This window comes from Trifolium pratense, linkage group LG1, assembly GCF_020283565.1.
Source record: "Trifolium pratense cultivar HEN17-A07 linkage group LG1, ARS_RC_1.1, whole genome shotgun sequence".
NCBI lineage: Eukaryota > Viridiplantae > Streptophyta > Magnoliopsida > Fabales > Fabaceae > Trifolium > Trifolium pratense.
In genome coordinates, this window is record NC_060059.1 from 27,133,110 (window position 1) to 27,154,134 (window position 21,025).

Sequence of the window (21,025 nt, forward strand, 5' to 3'; positions counted from 1 at the left end):
ACTATTAGAAATTCACATGTTATGATGTTCCGAGTTTAAATCCTAATAAAAACATTTACTATAACCATATCAGTATTATTAATTGTTTGAGTTAGAGCTTATAGGTGTTTAGTTTGTCTTTATGTCTAAACTAAAAACTACTTAGTCTTTTTATGCAAGACATGATTCACTAATACTAATACACAAGAATTAAGAAAATTATTTTTTTACATTAAGTGTATGTTTGAATCAATAGTGAGTTTATCAAAATCACAATCGTTAACTGTTAATTGTGATTTTGACAACCTAACCGACAATACAAACATGCACCAAATTTGTTAATAATTTGCATACTTTTTCTAAAAATATTCTTCAATTTTAATGAGAGAAATGATTGAATTTCAATTTCTCCATTTATTTAGGATTAATGTTGAGGAAAAAAAAAATCAAAGCATCATGTAATTTATAAAATATTTTATAGAAATGTAAAAGTAAATTTAACAAAAGGGCTTCCAAGAAGTAGTATCAACTTTTGTTTTACATGTAAAAAAAAAAACAAATTTTCAGCTTTAGCCTCAAAAAAAAGAAGAAAATTGCTCTTTAGACCCCATTAATTGCTCTTCCAAGCCCCAATGTTTCAAAAATACCCCTCAAGACGGTTCAGAAGATACGTTCCAGAACTGGTCTTGAAGGGATCCTATTTTCCGAAACAGCCCAATGTGAATTCCTTTTTTTTTACATCTCGAAAAATAGCATTGCCATACGTATTATAATTTCGGAAGATAGGATTCCATTGTCTATTTTGACAAATTTCGAAACATACGTTTTGAAATGTGATCACTACATTGTCACAGCTCACATGGCTGCCTTGCTGCCATGTTTCCTTCCAAAAATAAAATTTTCCATGATTCTTTTCACCAGACATGCAAATATGTACCATGTGTTTTTATTTAGTACCTTCAAAATATTGAAATTTTCTGAGAATAATTCTCCATTATATCTGTTATAAATAAAACACAACCATTGAGCAAAACTGCAGTACTAAAATATTCAAAATATGGTAATCTCTTGACATTCTAAAAATATAACAATTAGAAGTTTGCTTCAACTTCAATCACAACTCCCTATTTTCCCACAAAAAAAGAATTACAGTAACTGAGAAGGGAAAGAGTCACATACATTAGCTTGAACGGTGAATAGAGCTGCACTAGAATCATAATCATGGCATAAACCAATATGTACAAATCTGCAAGTGATCACAGCCACTGATTTTAAGTTTCCAGAGAACCTTAACTTTTTATTCAGAGAGATGTAAATAAAGTAGCAGGAAAATGAAGCCTTGTGTGATCAAGCCAAATGGGCATAAAACATTTCACTAAGATAGATGCATGTCTAGATCAAACTATACAAACAATAGACTACATAAAGTGAATTTATTTTTTTGACAGAAACATAAAGTGAATTTTTATTATTTAACTTTGTATGGTCTTTATGGATAGAAGCTAAATTGTTGTTGCACATGCTTGCAATTTCACCAATAGTAGGTGAGCACAAAGAAACTAAAACCTTGAAAAGACAAGATGGGATTTTGGATTGTAAGTTCCGAAATCCCAGCACATTTCGGAATGTATCTTCCGAAATTTGTCAGAATAGGCAATGAGATCCGACCTGTCGAAATCATAGTACGTATGGGAAGATATCTTTCGAAATGCAAAAAAAAAACAAAAAAGGAATTTCACATTGGGCCGTTTCGAAAGATAGTATCTCATCAAGGCCAGTTTCGGAACGTATCTTCCGAACCATCGTTAGGGGTATTTTCGAAACTTTGTGGGACCTGGAAGCAATTAAGAGGGCCTAAGAGCAATTTTCAAAGAAGAAAAGGGGAATTTGGATGGGAGGCAAGAAATATGGGCTGGGTCATTATGCAAGAAAGAGATTGCTACGTACAGTCCCTTTATTCTAGTTACACCACTCCCCACATATTATTTTTTTTCAAATTTCTAGAACATACCATTAAAAAATTACTTATCTTTCCTTTTTATTTTTTTAAAACTAGTCTTTAAAAGCAAAAAAAAAAAAAAAAGTCTATCAAAATCTAGTATCAAGAAGAATGGTCAACTATTAGAAACTAGTTTTTTCAGAAGGCAATGTTTTTGCTTTACAAATCTAAGAGTCTAGAGAGGGAGGAGAGGGGGGCATTGAAAAAAGGAATATGAAGTGGAAAGAAAAAAGAATTTAGGGAGGAGAGAATTTGAAGTGTTTAATTTTCTTCATGGAATAAAATCTTCCTATGGAGGAATTCAAAAATTGTATTAGAGGAGAATTTTGGAAGATTTTCGGGGGTTTGGATAAATTTTCCAACTGCAACCTATTAAAATACTTTAATCATAAACATTCATTTATCGTTCTCTACAAAAACAAAAAAGTACTAAAAAATATAAAAAGATTCTCTATTTCAAAGTGTTCATATATTTTTAGTAGCAAGTGTTAAAAGTTTGTATGTTAATAAAAGGAGTTAAACTCATAACATCCTTGTCCACAAATACTAGCTCAAGTGCTCAACTGACAAAAATGCCGAAATTGCTAGTGTCGGACGCCAAGACCGGGGTTCGAACCCCGGTCCCTCCACTTTGCGTGTGTGAGTTTCAAATGGCTTGCCATTTCGTCTATCTACCCAAAAAAAAACTCATAACATCCTTGTCACTCTAGCTCTATATAACTCAGATTTAATTGACATTATACAAGAATTTTAAAATTAATGAAGCTGCAAATTAACTTTTGATTTATATCTTCATCTCTAATATTTATGGACTGGGGAGTAAAACAAAGATTAAATCATGTAAGGACATTAAACTTCTATTCCTACTTACAAAATTGAAAGTGACCTACAATTTGAGTGCCTTATAGACATGTACACAACAAAATGATATCATTAATGAATGAACAGAACAGATACATAAGAACTATAACATTACAAATTACCTTAGAGGATTGCCCAAAACTTTTTTCTACAAATTAAAACAGTTTCCATCTTCTTTTCTTTGTTCTCTAGCAATTGTGACTCTACATCCCAAAGGAATTTTCCGGCTAACTCGTTAATTCTTGACATAATATGTTCCTCATCCCTAATGATAATAAATCCCTGCAGATAATACGTGAGCTCTATGTTATTAACTTTATTCAAAAGTAGACAAATATAAACTATACCCGGAACAATATTATTAGGCAACAATAAAAAAAATAACTAAAAACTAAACTGTTGCTTGTATTTACGATCAGCGTTGTCTATCACCGATTGCAGAAATTAGCAGTTTGTTAAAGTTTCACTATGCTACACTAATATAGCGCCGGTATACATTGTCGATGCCATAAACATATAGCACCACTATAACTACTATTTGACAAAACTGTGTACTAAATAGTCTATCCCAGAACAATAGTTATTTGTCCAAATTCCGGTATGCTATATCGCTATAGAGTCTCTATAGCTGCTATTTGACAACACTGTTACTATACCATTTTTAACATTAATATGTTCAATCAAGGGACACAAGGTGAAATTATCAAACCATCAGTTTCAAAAATTTACTATAGTGCTTCTTGCCTTCTTGGCATTCAATCATACAAGCACAAAAACACACTTGTAATTGCATATCAGAATTTATAATGAGATTTCACGAAAATTCAAATTTTCATTTCATTCACATGAATTTTTACTCTAATTTCACAAGCAGACAACCATGAAGGTAACCTTATAGAAAAAGTGATTACCAGTGGCCGTACAAGACGATCCATCTCCAACATGATATCCTCCAATACACAACCATCCCCTTTGTTTTTGTAGTGGGAGAACAGGTAGTTGGCGTGTAAAAGATCATATGTACGAGGATAACTTGAAAATGGTTCACACCTGATGTAAGAAATATCTACATTAGCTGCAGTCAACTAGAATATTTACATATTTAAAATATCAGTTGCAAAATCATACCAATCATGAAAAGTTCCAATCAAACCCCGGTCATAAATTCCAGATAAGGTGTTCTTCATGCTTGCTGGAACTACATTCATTACCCAAACAGGAAAGTTGTTCAATGCAACAGCAAATCCACCATAAAAGGCATTCATATCCATCACGTTGCGTATTTCTGTTTGGTTGACATTCATCAGTCTCCAGTAATGACGAATCTGATCTTGCCAGTAGATAGAATCTGATGTAAATTCATCCCGGTTTATACCTGTTGTTTAAAAGGTTAAACGATCATCACATTGTACCATAGTCATGCTTGTTTTATCTTATAATTTCAGTTGAACAGTTAAACAATATTGTCCCTTTGATTTAAATGTATTATCTATATTGATATCCATATGTAAATGACCTTAAAGAAAGCACACTTATCATAGACAATTTGGAGAGATGCTCAACTACATACATGCATGATAATACGACAAATTTGTTCAGAAAAGTAACAGCAAGCCTGGTCATGCTGATCCTACAACTCAAAATTATTCTTTTATCATATTTTTATCATTTACGCGAATTTTCCGACCAAACTGAAGATTGAGCCTTTATTTGATTAATTAATCTTCAGATGAATATTGTTTATATCCCATATGAAATCATTCTTACAATAACAAAGCATATGCATCAATAGTATAAACATTGGAATCATGGTTCTGGAATTTTCTAAGAGAACATGCATAATATACAATGCTATCCGAGATTGTAACCAAGACCATCATCAAAGACCACTGAACAAAATTCTCGGCGGACAAATATCCATGGTGTATGTGTGCAAATGCTAACATCAAGAATGGTAAGAATAATTTAAGAACAAGGAAAATGTAAAATATGGACATTAGCTTCTCGAACACATAATCAAAAGAAAATGGACAGACCTATCTTGTTCAGCCTTTCAGAAAACACTGAAAGGCGGTCGTTACTTGGAGGTAGCTTCTGAGATTCTGCGTTCGAATTTCTGACTTGTATACAGTTCTTAAGTGGGATATTCCATGAAGGTTTAGACTCATCATCCACATCACAGACATCTATAAGCTTTTGTTCTGCATTTTGCAGAAGGCAAGAGGGCTGATTATTATCTTTAATCCATATTGCAGTCTGAACTTTGCGAGCAATGAGTCTCCAGCACATTGCTGTAGTCAAGTTCGTCAACTTATCCCAAATGGCAGGAAAATCTTTATCTTTTCTGTAAGCAGGTGGTGCTGAATAAACAAAATAACCGTTTGGGCGAAGAAGGCGATCCAACTCCTTCAGCAAAATTCCATCTGCATATAGCAAAATAAATTAGCAACAAACAATAAAGCACATTCAACTAGATAAGGTTAACCCCCACCAACAATAGTATCGTTGACATATATGAATGCATCCTACCAGTTATCCAGATTGAATCTATAAACTGAAATAATAAATTGGTCCATTTAGGTAAGGCTTCACTCATCAGTTTTTATACCAGCCTTTGGAACCTATTCTACCAAGGCCATTCAATAAAAACAAAAGGATGAGATGAAATACTTCAACAAAGTTCAATTCTAAAAAAATCTCTATCTATGGATCAAAACTTAACAACTCTACTCCTCCAACTCAATACATACACAAAAGTTAACTTCACAGTACGCTACATGATTTGGTAAGTTTAGGGCGTTAGTTTAATGAGTTTTAAACAGGTGTTTCATAAAATGACCAGCTTTTTTCAAAAGTTTCACATATCAAAGAAATACTTCTCGAACAAGGGAACAATAACAGAAAGTATTATTTTTCACAAACCAGATTAAACATATTTAAAAATGTCTCTTATCCTTCATCAGCTAAATGAATGCTACAAGGTAGAATGGTGACCTAAAACAAATCTATGGACATATTTCAAACATGATAATGAAAGTCAATTTTAAGGAGATAAAGGGCCCATTTGGATTAGCTTATTTTTGAGCTTATGCAATTTTTATGTATTATTATAAGTTTGTCAAGGTAATTTATGATAAAATAACTTATAAAAATATAATTCTCGCTAGTGTGAACTTATAAAATAGCATAAAACCTAATTTTTCCATGTTTTATTTTACAATTAAACAAAATTAAGCAATACTTTTTCTCAGTTTCTCTGCACTCAATTCCACTTCTCCTGTCGTTTTCTATATAAACAAACGAACACTAAAATTAAAGTCTGCTATCAGCCAATTTATACAAACATCATAAGGAAAACCAATTACCATTTGCATGGAAGTCTATGCGGCATCTTGAACAGTGAATCATTTCAAATGACCCTGTAGGATATGGTAGTTGTTTTGTGGACATGGCAGAGATCATTGCACCAATTCCTCTCTCTAATGCAAATTGAATTTGATTTTCATGACCATCCTTGGGGGCAAAGGACATAGTTCGTATATCCAAGGGAAGAAGATAAGCTGAAAAACTGGCCACACCACAGCCAAGATCCAGAACTTGAACTATCCCCGCAGAACGTAGATCACCAGTGTCGTTTGTAATCATATGTCCTATCCTGCATTTGTAAGGCGATCAAAAGACTAAGAATTGTATCTTGCACTACTCACACAACATACAAACATTCCATCCTGATGATAGTTCATAGCACCATGCAAAATAATTACAAGGTAAATAGAAATTGACTTTACTTGAAACTTTCAAGTAATGTTGAAACTGACATAGACCATTTATGTAAGATAAAATTGTCAAGAGCAGCTTCCCCTCTCTCCCCTGTGTGTGTAAGCTAAAATTTATCAGTTGGCCGCTTCTGGTTTTAGTCTGTTTCATTAAAACTAACAAACTACAGATTGCAACAAAGCTATGGCCTGAAAATAGGTAGCAACCTACATACAGTAGATTATTCTTTTTACTATGATTTCATAAAGGTCATAAGTTTGAAAGTAAGCCTGAGGGAAAAGTGACTCATTCCAATGTCCCAACCACAACTTCTCCCTCATTAAGTTGACTCCTAAGGTACTATTATCAAAATAAACATGTCCTTGTGGTTCTATTAGCTCCGAGAATTTCAGTCTACTGTGCGCGTACATCTTTACTACAAACTTTTAACATTGTTTCTTTTATTGGAAATCTGACTAGAAATATATATTAGAAACACGGGCAAAGAAGTTTTTATGGTAATCAATGACTGACTATCTTTTGGATTTCACACAGTTAACTGTTTTTTTTTTTTTTTTGGAATTCTCACATAGTTAATTTTAACTTCTAAGTTCTAACATTGAGTATAAATTGAGAGAGAGAGAGAGAGAGAGAGAGAGAGAGAGAGGTAAGAAGGTTTTCAGGCTTAGTTTGGGATAGGGGTTTGGAGGGGATGAAAGAGGGTTTATGATAAGCTCTTACATTGTTTTAGACTTTTTAAAGGCTACCCCCGCCCACATTGAGATTGAGTTACAGTCTTTTTTGCTTTGTGACCATTGTTGGTAAAACATATTCAAATTAACATAAGCCATGTGATTACACCTTTGAATGACAACCATAAATCAAGCAGTCACATCATTTTCCATTCAGAAGCAGTCAAGTTCTCACATATTATCTTTGTATAACTTCCAACTATATCAATAAGATCAGGGTGAAAAAGTTATTTGGTTTTCCAAAGGATTAATTAAAACATAACTTATAATTCATATTGGAAGAAAAATGAAGTCATGGTAATAATGCCAATTATCCGAAGAAGAAATCATTCAAAAACTCTTTCTACAATTACTACCTCTGTCCTTTAATATAAGACCTCTTCCAAATTTCACTGTAGCAATAAATAAATAAAATTGTAAAAAATAATGTTACTTTTACCTAATTACCTCAACAATTATTGATATAATAGGAGAGAAAATAAAATTTTCATAAATGCGTGTGAAACTTTAGAAAGTGACTTATATTGAAAGACAACAAATATAGAAAGTGGGTAGTATAATATAGTTAGCAAGATACTCATAGGGAAAAGAAACATAAATAAAATATCACCGGGTACCTCTCTATGTACTCGGATGCTCCATTCTTGAAATGTGTACCACCACCCGGAAACCACCAAAGCTGATCCTTTTCATGGACCCAATTTTGGCCTCCTTTGACCTCTGCAAGATGTGTATGATTCACATTACTCCGCCAAACATAATCTCTGCTAAGAGGCCATTTGATAGGTATTTTATAATCCTTTGGTGGTGGAACCAAGCAAAATAATCGCTGTTCAAGTGGAGGACAGTGTCTCTCCAACTCTTCTTTTCTAGAAACATCAAGATTAGACATCAATGTTGCCACATAGGAAACATCGTGGCAAGGAATATACTCATTAAACCTCAAGGGACATACATCCACCCCAGTTTCAGGAATTACCAAGGGAGTTTTGTGGTAAGTCAGACCAACTTTGTTACTAAATCTGGAAGTACCTACAAGGTTTAGAAAAATTTGTATATCAGCTACAAAGAAGCAATCGGTTTCACAAAAAAATCGAATAAGGCACTCAGTAGATAAGATACTGAGTGATACTGATTACTAATGCCTACCTTAGAATTGTTTACAACTCACCCAAGCAAGGTAGACTCAAGGCACAAAGCATTTACTTCCTTTACATAGAATATAAAAATTGCGGAGGAACCTACCTATGTAGCACTGACACTTCATATTTTATTTTATTTTTGAAACAGCCAAAAGTTAGTAACCAATTGTTAGTGTTAATATTTTTCACCTTTGTCGGGACTTGTTTACTCCTTAACTCCTTTCACTCTTAGCTCAAACCAGTTGAGCTACCCACCCCATATTAAAAGTGTGTCTACCTCTGGTGCTAGACACCACACCAACATATATAGTTACATAATATTTTTACCCTTTTTTTTTCCTTGAAGACTTGGTATCCAGCCCAAGGACAGACTAATTCGAGGACATCAATCCCACCATCCACTTGCAGGGCGCCCATTTAAAAGTCGGATGGACTGCCCCACTACAGAAGTGGCACCGGGAGGATTCAAACATGAGACCATGTGAGGACAATGTGGGTTATTTTTACCCTTTCTAAAACTATCGTCGTCGACGTGTCAGTGTTAGTGTTAGTGTGGCCATGTTTCATAGGAAGCTACTCTAATTAGATTTGACAACATTAACATGAATCAAATAAGCATCCTAAAGCTAACATTCTAGAAACAGAAACAGCACAATTGAATGGAACAAATATGAAATTATAATGAGCAACAACAAAAAACAGTAAGGTTTGAAGTTGAGATGTTATGTTACCATTAGAAGTAGAGAGAGTGTCGGGAAGATGAGAGACGTAAAGAGGAGCATTGTTTCCAAAAAGGTAACCACCATAAAAGGAAACAAACATCAAAAGCAAAGCAGCCATTATCATCTGACCAGATTTGGAATCAAAGGCAGAACCAATAGCAAAACCTCCCATTTTTTCTTCTTCTTCTTCAGTGCCCTCAACTGCGTTGGTTCCACCTTGTTGTTATTGTTATAGTACAATAACAGAGAAAAGACGGTGAATCAGTGCATGGATGATGAACGAGAGAGAAGGAGAAGGAGAAGAGTGTGCAAACAGGTCTTTTTTCAGATCGGTGAAATTTCCTTTCTTTTTTAATTTTGTTTGGTTTTCTGGTAATTAATGTCGGTTGGATTCTTTTCTAATTTTGTTTGGTTTTTGGTTGGAAAGAAAGGGGCAAGCAAAGCATTTTTGTAAAAAAGTATATGTATTAATATCATTTTATTTTATTTTTAATAAATATTAATATCATTGATTCAAACCAAATTAGAAACTTCTAAAAATAAATATGTTACCAAAAAAATTCTTGGTCGGTCTTTCTTTAACTCGTAGCCAAACTCTTTGATGACTGTGTCTCTTCTCATAAAATCAAATGGTTAATATATATATATATATATATACTACCTTCGTCCTTATTTATAATAACTCATTGAGAAAATTACGGATATTAAAAAAGTGTGTTGTAATATTAAATTTCTTGACAATTGATATTGTTTTTACTATTTTATCCTTCAAAAAAGAGAATGATTTATTGTTTTTCTAAAATATTTATTATGGATTGTAAAAAAAAATATGCATTTTAATTAGGGTATGTTGGTAAAGAAATAATTAATACTCTTAAAAATATAAAAGTGGTTTTATAAAAGAACAACGAAAATCGAAAAATGTGAAGAGAATCTTATATTTAGTGACGGAATTTTAAGAAGTTAACTACACAAATTTTAAGATACTTTTAATGAAAATAAATTTGTAAGCCATTGAATTTGGTCTAGTGGTGAGAGGTTTGTGTAGTATGCATAAGGTCCTAGGTTCGATCCTCTCTGACTCCATTGTAACAGGAAAAAAAAAAGTTTCATAGTCTAGTGGCTAGAAGTTCCACCCATAAGATGGATAATTGAAGTGTCTATGATTCAAACATCGAGTCATGTGTATAAAATACGATGTTTCTATGAACTGAACTAAGCTCATCAGAACAATTTTTACTAAATTTAAAACCCTTAACTAATTCATCAGAAGCATTAGGTTTTTTTTTCTTTTGTTGACGAAGAAGCATTAGTTATTAACTATCATTTTCTTATCTATACTATATATAAACTAGTATAACTTACCCGTGCATTCGCACGGGTTAATGTTCAATGAAAAATATGAATAATTAAACTTTTAATATTTTGTTATTTTTTAATTATTGAGTCAGAAAAAATATTTTGTGATTTTTTAATCATTTGTAAAATTAATTTGAATTTAATTTATATGCATCGTCGGTGTAAAGTTATTTTGCACATGCATCCAATAATATACCGACACATCATATATAGTAATTAAAAACAATGACGTGTCACATTCATTAAATTATGTGGCAACGCGTCATTAGATGCATGTGTAAAAAAAAATTACACCAACGATGCACAACAATTAAACTCAATTAATTTTACATTTAATGTAATAATTTATTTAAATATGAAAAATATTATCAATTTTGGAAATTTTAAAGAGGAATGGCGGAATGGAAAATGATATTCCACTTAAACTACATGTTATTTTTTCCCCCGTTTCATCGGTCTCTGCAAGGACATATACAGATATGTCCTTGTATATTTGTTCTTTTATTTTTTGCAAAGAAGAAAATTACTACGCAAAATTAATCTAACGGGTATTATGCATCTATTCTTATTAATCGTCATCTCTCTATTGTAGACCTTCACTTTCTTCTGGGAATTTACTCTCACGTCCCCGCGTGGAAAAATATTCTCATATGTGGGAATAAAAGAAATCTATAGAATCTTCAAAACTCATAATCTATTTCAACAATAAATAAATGCCAGATTTTTTTTTATAAACAATAAATGCCAGAATTTCAATCTACCCTAAAATGACGAGATTAATCCATATTTGACACCACAAATAAATTCACGAATAACAACTATTTCAAAGAGACTGCACTTCCACCATCACTTAACCCATTACATTGTTCACAACACAAGAATGATGAAATTTTTAAACATTTAGTCTTCTGCAAAATTGTAAATTATGTGTAACTAAAATATTTCTTTACCTTTTGGTACAAAAATTAAAATGTTTGTAATATAACATATGAACACCTAATTACTCAATCCGTTGCAATTTTCAAAAACAAAATCCAATATAATATAGATCACCTTGTTCAAAACTAAAACATAAAAGAAAACTTACAATAGAAAAAAAGATAAGATAAAGATAAACTTAACACTATTGAGAAAATACATCATTTGATCAATTTCTTAGTATATCCAACAATTAAACATATAGGCCACATTTTAGCTCATATATACATTTTTATTGATATTCCAACTTTCATTTTGTGAGAATGTGATGCATTTCTTCCCGTCTTTCAATTGAATTCCCTGTCGAAAACAAAAAACGGATTAAATTTAATTCATCATAGAATGTCCATCAATTTACTATTAAATTAAATTAATATTATTCCACTGACAAATTATTATTATTATCAGAAGAAAAAAAAACGTGTATATAAAATTATTATTATTATTATTATTACTATTTTTTTTTTGCTACAGAAAGTATTATTATGACTATTAATTACCAAAAAAATTATATGTTTATTGTTTTTTCCGGTGCAATAATAGTATACAATTATTCAAAATAGAAATATTATTTTTTATTATATACAATTATTATGCAATTGACAACTAATTCAAAATATCATACAATTTGTGTAAAAAAAAATTCACCATCAATGTAGAAATTAATTTCATAAGCAATATCACATTATTTTTTATAAATATAGTAGACTACTTGATATTGTAACACCCAAACCCTTTATTTAATTAACTCTGCCTTTATAAAATCTTTTTCGAAAATACGCAGCGGAAAAATTGAAAATCTGATTTATAAAGCGCTGGTTTGAATATCACAAACTTCATTCAAAGATAATACTAATACATTTATCTAGTAAAATATTCGAATGAACTAAAAACAAAACCTCGCATCGGACGATGCATTATTAGTTATACAAAACGGATACTTTTCGAATGAAAGCTTAAGACCAACAGAGTATACTAAGAGGACTACATGTATATACATATAAAAACCCCTTTTTCCCGTGTCTCAATCAGAGCAGAGCTTCACCATTGCACTCGGACGAGGCTAACACATAACCTGTCAACCTGGACCCCCAAAGGTCCAGCAATTAACACAAAGCAGAGAGTTAGAAAACATAAACATAAATATACGTGTGAGTAGTATACTACACGCTTCACACACTATCATACATTTCTAACTCACGCACATACATCGTCAAATACGATTACCAAATAATCATTCATTTACAAACACACCAATCATATAGTTTCACGTCTTCTCGGACACTACTAAAGTGTTCATTTTATAGTCATGACGGACTCTACACTTGTTCATTTTATAGTCATGACGGACTCTGCTCATATACCAAGACATGGCAACAATCACAGTATTAAACAATTAGTAAATACCAAAGCTTAACACATACGGAAAACACATTACAATCCAATCAGATAATGTCACATAACAATTATCAAATACATGTGCATTTACCCTAATGCATCTAATGCCAATTATCCAATGTCATGTCATCCCTAGACACGACTAATGCATGTGGTACCAAGGTGTCTCACCAACGGTGGACCAAGAACAGTTTTATATCTTGCTGGATAAGCGTCTCACCAACGGTGGACCAAGAACAGTTTTATATCTTGCTGGATATGTCGGAACTTACCGAACCATCTTATCTCCCTTGGATAAGCCAAACAGTTTTACATCATGTTGGATGCTGCTATTCACCCCATTTAAGATGAACCCAGTTTTACATCTTGTTGGATGCGTCGGAACTTACCGAACCATCTTATCTCCCTTGGATAAGCTCAAATACAGTTTTATATCTTGCTGGATATGGTTATCATCAACCATCTCTCCCATAAAGAGGAGTCACACAGTTTTATATCATGTTTGGATATGGGCTCCAGATCTCGGATAACATAATCCCATCTTCGGCCACTTTTCATAAACATAGTCCATTTACTCTATTGGAATACACATGATTCCAATATCACAATTTATTCATGAATGCATGATTACTTTTAAACACATCAAATACATGACGCTATCTAGCTCGAAGCTATTCATTCACTGATGCGGAAACACAATTCCAACATCTAACACATTAGGATAACACAATATCCTATCACTCAAATCATAATTATTCACATGATAATTATCTGCATAACCATTTTTATACACATAAAGTTTCATTTACACTTATGTCATAAAACACACATCATTTCCTTAACATTGCAAATCAATGCTAAAACATCACATTGCTCACTTTAAGCTACAACTTATTGCATACACGTTTATCAATCATATAACGATTACAATAAGTATTAACAACATCAACATGTATCAACAAACATGTAAGGATACCCTTAAACCATGTTACAAGTGCCTAATTGCACTTAAAACAATTATCAAAAAGTTGCTGTCACAGTGCTGTTCGCTGAGCGAATCCGTAGCGAACCCGTAGCGAACACGTAGCGAACACGTAGCGAACACGTAGCGAACACGTTCGCTGTAGCGAACAGGTAGCGAACTACATCAGAGGGTTACAGGTACATGGCGAACAGATAGCGAACCCGTAGCGAATCCGTAGCGAACTTATTCGCTAAGCGAATCCGTAGCGAATCCGTAGCGAACTACACCAGAAATATCTGTTCTTGAGTTTCTAAGGCGGTTTAACATGAAATCCACTCAAAAATTCATCTAGACATGTTATAAATTCATATAAACAGCTAATTCAAGCATATATGGTATCAAGGAACATTAATCATCTCTTCCAAACATCCAAATACCTCAAATAATCAAAATCATGCCAATTTCTTGCAAAATAAGCAAAGTTGCATAACCATTCAAATCATAGATCAAACATCTACATATTCCCATTTTCAACTCCCCAAAGTTGTTTACCTCATTTATCATGAGTTCACTACACATGTTAGGATCAAAAGAATCTAATTTCCATTAAGAAAATCACCCACAAAACCCACAAGAAAATAGAGTGGAAAGAGTTTGGGAATGGAGGAATCGACATCCTCCCCTCTTTCGAATCACTCACGAATATGTAATCTAACTCTCGTACCTTAGCTCGACGAATCCACAAGCTTGCTCTTCTCTTTCTCTCCCACGAGCTCTCCCTCTCCCTCATGAGCTCCTCCTCTTGCTCTTTCTCAAGAATTGCAACTTATGAGACTATTCATTGGTTTGACTTGCTACTTATAGCTCTCTCTATTCTCATGGATCAAAGCCCACTTGGCTTAGGCCCAATGCCTATTCCACGCCCAAAGGCCCAAACAACGTAACTTCTCGCTCATTAACTTACGTTCTCGTTAAATGATTATTCACCGCTTAATAATTTAATTATAAATCACGCCCTCGCGTAATAAAATAATTAAATAACGAATACTAAATTTTGGGTCGTTACAACTCTACCCCCCTTAAAAGATTTTCGCCCTCGAAAATTACCCGACTAAAACACAACTCCGGATAAACTCCCTCATCCGACTTGCTAATTCCCAACTTGCATTCTAACCAACGGGTTTTCTAGTCATAATACCTTAACCGATATGATCTCTTACACAAACTCCGATTCAAATTCACACTTCTTCCGGATTCGTACCAACAAAACATACAAACTCCAAACCAAACCAAGTTTGACCAAATCAGTCAATCCCAATCGACACAATCTCGTCTACTCATCAACAATAGATCAAGGACAGCTAATCCCTTGATTTGTCGATAGATAGTCAACAATCGTGATGATGGCATAAACCATTCTCATCAAACTACTTAAAACTTTCTCTTAACATCTTACGGTACTCGCAGCACCACTCCAAAACAAAACCACTTAACCCAAAATACTCCGAAAGACCCTTCCGTTGCACACTTCACAACTTTTCAAATTCCATAAGTTCTTAACTGCGTCGAATCTCACTCCAACCATTCATCCGGTAGCACAACCCCTACGCTCATTTGTTGTCCAACTTCTCAAGGTTCTTAACACATTCCAAAAATATATTATCTTCAACCGTCAAATTCTTTTCCTTCGCAACTCCCAAATCATTGCGTCGAATCCCATCATAACTGTTTTATTTTCCAAACAATCTCTTATCCAAATTTCTAGGTTCCTTAACACGACATTTCCAATGTCACTTTTCCGTCGAGGTACTTTTATCCAAAATATTACCTTAAGTCACTCGTCGACTAACTATCATTTCATCGTCCATGATGAAAATATCCAAAATATTTTATTTCCTTACCACATAGTATTACTATACTACTCCAACATATACGATGTTCCCAACATCACTTAGTCTCCACCGACTTTTTCCATTCCATAAATAATTTTCCAATTGCTACAAAACATCTCTGATACTTACTTCAAGCATCACTTCCAAATTCTCAACACACATTTCCCAAACACAACAATCACTTATGTGTGAGATAGTCCTTTCCGCAACTTCTTACTTGACATAAGTCACTTTCTTACGTCTCTCTAATACTCGTGCTCGACACGTTTCCAAAGGCTAACTTTCTTATCCCCAAACATCCAAAGGTAACACTTCGCACTTAGCTTCTCATCAACCTCTAAGGTTTCATCCAATCTTAGACACTAGTTGTCTGATTATCGTCCAAATGGATTCATTTCCTCCCTCTATAAACTTCTTATGAAATTCTTCGATTTGTTATCCCACTTCCATCTTGGAATAACTCTACTACTTGTACAATCATATGCCACTTGATAACTTAAAAAGTTTGCTAATCTTATTATGATATCTTCATAACTTCATTCTCATTCCGTGGTTAACTAACACTAACGGTTTACAAGGCTCCACCTCTATTTCTAAGTTTCTCAAATCCTTCCAAGAAATGACTACTCGGTTCAAACATACTCAACCTTTATAAATCCTTCCTAGGCTCTTCTTGATCACCTAGTAATTCTGTATTTAAATCCCAGCTACTATCAAAAGTTGATTTCCAAACAACCATGATCTCCGTCTTGTTGATTCCCACACAACTCTCATCAGATTCCTCTGAAAACTTTTCATCAACAAAACTTCCATCTTTATCACTCTTCCTCCTCTTTGAGGATGAATCATCAAGTGAAAGACAACCAAACAATGGAACATTCTTCCTACGAGTTCCGCTAGAAACACCACCAGTCCCACTTATTGTAGTCGGGTTTTCAGTTCCCTAACCACACTTTCAATCCTTGACATCAATCTCCCACTTAACTTAACCCTCAAGGTATCCACCATTCGCATACTCGTCGTATGATCATCTCTAGGTTTTCTTACCCTTGACGCACACGCCTTCTCCGTTTCCCAGCAACGGTTTTCACTTAACATTCAATCTGCTCCATCGTCCCCCAATGGCCACATTCTCCCTACGGCTAAACAACTTCATTCCGACTCACTCCGAAATGATCATCTGATACTTCCTCCAAAGTATTCTCCAAATAAGAACTCCACTTCGAACAACACTACTCAATCTTAAACAATCCTCTTCAAGAACATCTCTATTCGTCCTTACTCCTCGCGTTCGAAACATCTTGGAGAGACAAAATCTTCTCCCCCACTTATCTCAAACCCACCTTTACACTTCCACTAGAACATCCGGTGTAAGCACCTAACCGTCCTATCGATTCCAAATCTATTCCTCCCAAGAGAAATCTAATACCGACAGCATTCACATGCATGTCGTATGCAAAGGGTAAACATAAGGTAAGATATCTAAGCATCTACTCAAAACCCCGGTGCAGTCCTCTTGACATACACACCACTGCAAAATACATAAACACACTATTCCCGTCTATGCTAATGTAACAACCTACGTAACAACTAGCATACATAATTACTACCACATGTCTATACATATATTTATAACTAAACTATATGTAAGACAATGAAACATCCATGTACACAAGACATCGAGTCAAGTACATGCATTACATTCCATATCACTCACGGATATGAATCCCACAAAATCAATTCAAACATGTATATATATATACATATAGAATATAGCATGCTTTCAACAACTTCTCAACACGAGAATACATTCACACTTAAGTAAACACTCAAGCTATAAACATAATAATACACAACAAAAACAGACAGACACAACTGGCACACATGCTCACTCGATCTGAATGCACAGACCGGCTCTGATTGACACACAACCTCACAGTCCGAAGACAACCTGCTCTGATACCACTTTGTAACACCCAAACCCTTTATTTAATTAACTCTGCCTTTATAAAATCTTTTTCGAAAATACGCAGCGGAAAAATTGAAAATCTGATTTATAAAGCGCTGGTTTGAATATCACAAACTTCATTCAAAGATAATACTAATACATTTATCTAGTAAAATATTCGAATGAACTAAAAACAAAACCTCGCATCGGACGATGCATTATTAGTTATACAAAACGGATACTTTTCGAATGAAAGCTTAAGACCAACAGAGTATACTAAGAGGACTACATGTATATACATATAAAAACCCCTTTTTCCCGTGTCTCAATCAGAGCAGAGCTTCACCATTGCACTCGGACGAGGCTAACACATAACCTGTCAACCTGGACCCCCAAAGGTCCAGCAATTAACACAAAGCAGAGAGTTAGAAAACATAAACATAAATATACGTGTGAGTAGTATACTACACGCTTCACACACTATCATACATTTCTAACTCACGCACATACATCGTCAAATACGATTACCAAATAATCATTCATTTACAAACACACCAATCATATAGTTTCACGTCTTCTCGGACACTACTAAAGTGTTCATTTTATAGTCATGACGGACTCTACACTTGTTCATTTTATAGTCATGACGGACTCTGCTCATATACCAAGACATGGCAACAATCACAGTATTAAACAATTAGTAAATACCAAAGCTTAACACATACGGAAAACACATTACAATCCAATCAGATAATGTCACATAACAATTATCAAATACATGTGCATTTACCCTAATGCATCTAATGCCAATTATCCAATGTCATGTCATCCCTAGACACGACTAATGCATGTGGTACCAAGGTGTCTCACCAACGGTGGACCAAGAACAGTTTTATATCTTGCTGGATAAGCGTCTCACCAACGGTGGACCAAGAACAGTTTTATATCTTGCTGGATATGTCGGAACTTACCGAACCATCTTATCTCCCTTGGATAAGCCAAACAGTTTTACATCATGTTGGATGCTGCTATTCACCCCATTTAAGATGAACCCAGTTTTACATCTTGTTGGATGCGTCGGAACTTACCGAACCATCTTATCTCCCTTGGATAAGCTCAAATACAGTTTTATATCTTGCTGGATATGGTTATCATCAACCATCTCTCCCATAAAGAGGAGTCACACAGTTTTATATCATGTTTGGATATGGGCTCCAGATCTCGGATAACATAATCCCATCTTCGGCCACTTTTCATAAACATAGTCCATTTACTCTATTGGAATACACATGATTCCAATATCACAATTTATTCATGAATGCATGATTACTTTTAAACACATCAAATACATGACGCTATCTAGCTCGAAGCTATTCATTCACTGATGCGGAAACACAATTCCAACATCTAACACATTAGGATAACACAATATCCTATCACTCAAATCATAATTATTCACATGATAATTATCTGCATAACCATTTTTATACACATAAAGTTTCATTTACACTTATGTCATAAAACACACATCATTTCCTTAACATTGCAAATCAATGCTAAAACATCACATTGCTCACTTTAAGCTACAACTTATTGCATACACGTTTATCAATCATATAACGATTACAATAAGTATTAACAACATCAACATGTATCAACAAACATGTAAGGATACCCTTAAACCATGTTACAAGTGCCTAATTGCACTTAAAACAATTATCAAAAAGTTGCTGTCACAGTGCTGTTCGCTGAGCGAATCCGTAGCGAACCCGTAGCGAACACGTAGCGAACACGTAGCGAACACGTAGCGAACACGTAGCGAACACGTTCGCTGTAGCGAACAGGTAGCGAACTACATCAGAGGGTTACAGGTACATGGCGAACAGATAGCGAACCCGTAGCGAATCCGTAGCGAACTTATTCGCTAAGCGAATCCGTAGCGAATCCGTAGCGAACTACACCAGAAATATCTGTTCTTGAGTTTCTAAGGCGGTTTAACATGAAATCCACTCAAAAATTCATCTAGACATGTTATAAATTCATATAAACAGCTAATTCAAGCATATATGGTATCAAGGAACATTAATCATCTCTTCCAAACATCCAAATACCTCAAATAATCAAAATCATGCCAATTTCTTGCAAAATAAGCAAAGTTGCATAACCATTCAAATCATAGATCAAACATCTACATATTCCCATTTTCAACTCCCCAAAGTTGTTTACCTCATTTATCATGAGTTCACTACACATGTTAGGATCAAAAGAATCTAATTTCCATTAAGAAAATCACCCACAAAACCCACAAGAAAATAGAGTGGAAAGAGTTTGGGAATGGAGGAATCGACATCCTCCCCTCTTTCGAATCACTCACGAATATGTAATCTAACTCTCGTACCTTAGCTCGACGAATCCACAAGCTTGCTCTTCTCTTTCTCTCCCACGAGCTCTCCCTCTCCCTCATGAGCTCCTCCTCTTGCTCTTTCTCAAGAATTGCAACTTATGAGACTATTCATTGGTTTGACTTGCTACTTATAGCTCTCTCTATTCTCATGGATCAAAGCCCACTTGGCTTAGGCCCAATGCCTATTCCACGCCCAAAGGCCCAAACAACGTAACTTCTCGCTCATTAACTTACGTTCTCGTTAAATGATTATTCACCGCTTAATAATTTAATTATAAATCACGCCCTCGCGTAATAAAATAATTAAATAACGAATACTAAATTTTGGGTCGTTACAGATATCATGTCACTTGTTATTTTTGTACAGGCGAAATTTGGAAATTGCTTCAGGCGGTTCAGTGTAAATAATCAAATGGAAATTAGCATGGTTGATTTCAGGGCTAAGATATGTTCTGCTTTCAATTTTACTGCTAATGCAAAATTCATTATGAGCTATGTTGATGAAGATGGCGACATTGTGCGTCTTGTGGAAGATGATGATTTGAAAGACGTGATGAAACAGCGAATGGAATTCCTGAAAATTGATATAACCGGGAATGGAATCCTTCCGTTGGAATTCTCTCAATGGCGAAATAACATCAATAATAACATCAATAAATATACTTATGTAGAACTAATGATCTAGCGAACTTCTTAATAGATAGCATAATAAGGAATATTATCAACCTTTTACATGATTCTGAAACCAACAAATTAAATGACAAACTCACTACAATAACAATTAAAAATAATATGAAGCAAATTACAAATTATAACGAAACTGTTCTTAATATTGATAACTTTGCAACAACTTCAGAAACACACTATCAAC

At 34.1% G+C, this 21,025-nt stretch overlaps 1 protein-coding gene across 3 annotated transcripts; it reads right to left on the reverse strand.

Moving 5' to 3' along the window:
- Positions 1–433: 433 nt before the first annotated feature.
- On the reverse strand, positions 434–9,646 carry LOC123902277 (probable methyltransferase PMT6). Of its 3 annotated transcripts, none has more exons than XR_006807532.1 (9): positions 9,221–9,613; positions 7,965–8,379; positions 6,205–6,494; positions 4,876–5,262; positions 3,968–4,214; positions 3,751–3,889; positions 2,962–3,121; positions 1,159–1,225; positions 434–936 (listed from the first exon to the last, which is right to left on the reverse strand). XR_006807532.1 is itself a non-coding variant. In XM_045951960.1 (8 exons), exons 1-7 carry the CDS (start codon positions 9,381–9,383, stop codon positions 2,963–2,965), a joined length of 1,800 nt encoding a protein of 599 aa, XP_045807916.1. In that variant the 5' UTR covers positions 9,384–9,646; the 3' UTR covers positions 1,003–1,225; position 2,962. The 3 variants fall into 3 exon arrangements, 1 of the variants encoding a protein (XP_045807916.1); XR_006807531.1 differs by having other exon boundaries at positions 542–979; XM_045951960.1 differs by lacking the exon at positions 434–936 and having other exon boundaries at positions 1,003–1,225; positions 9,221–9,646.
- Positions 9,647–21,025: the final 11,379 nt, after the last annotated feature.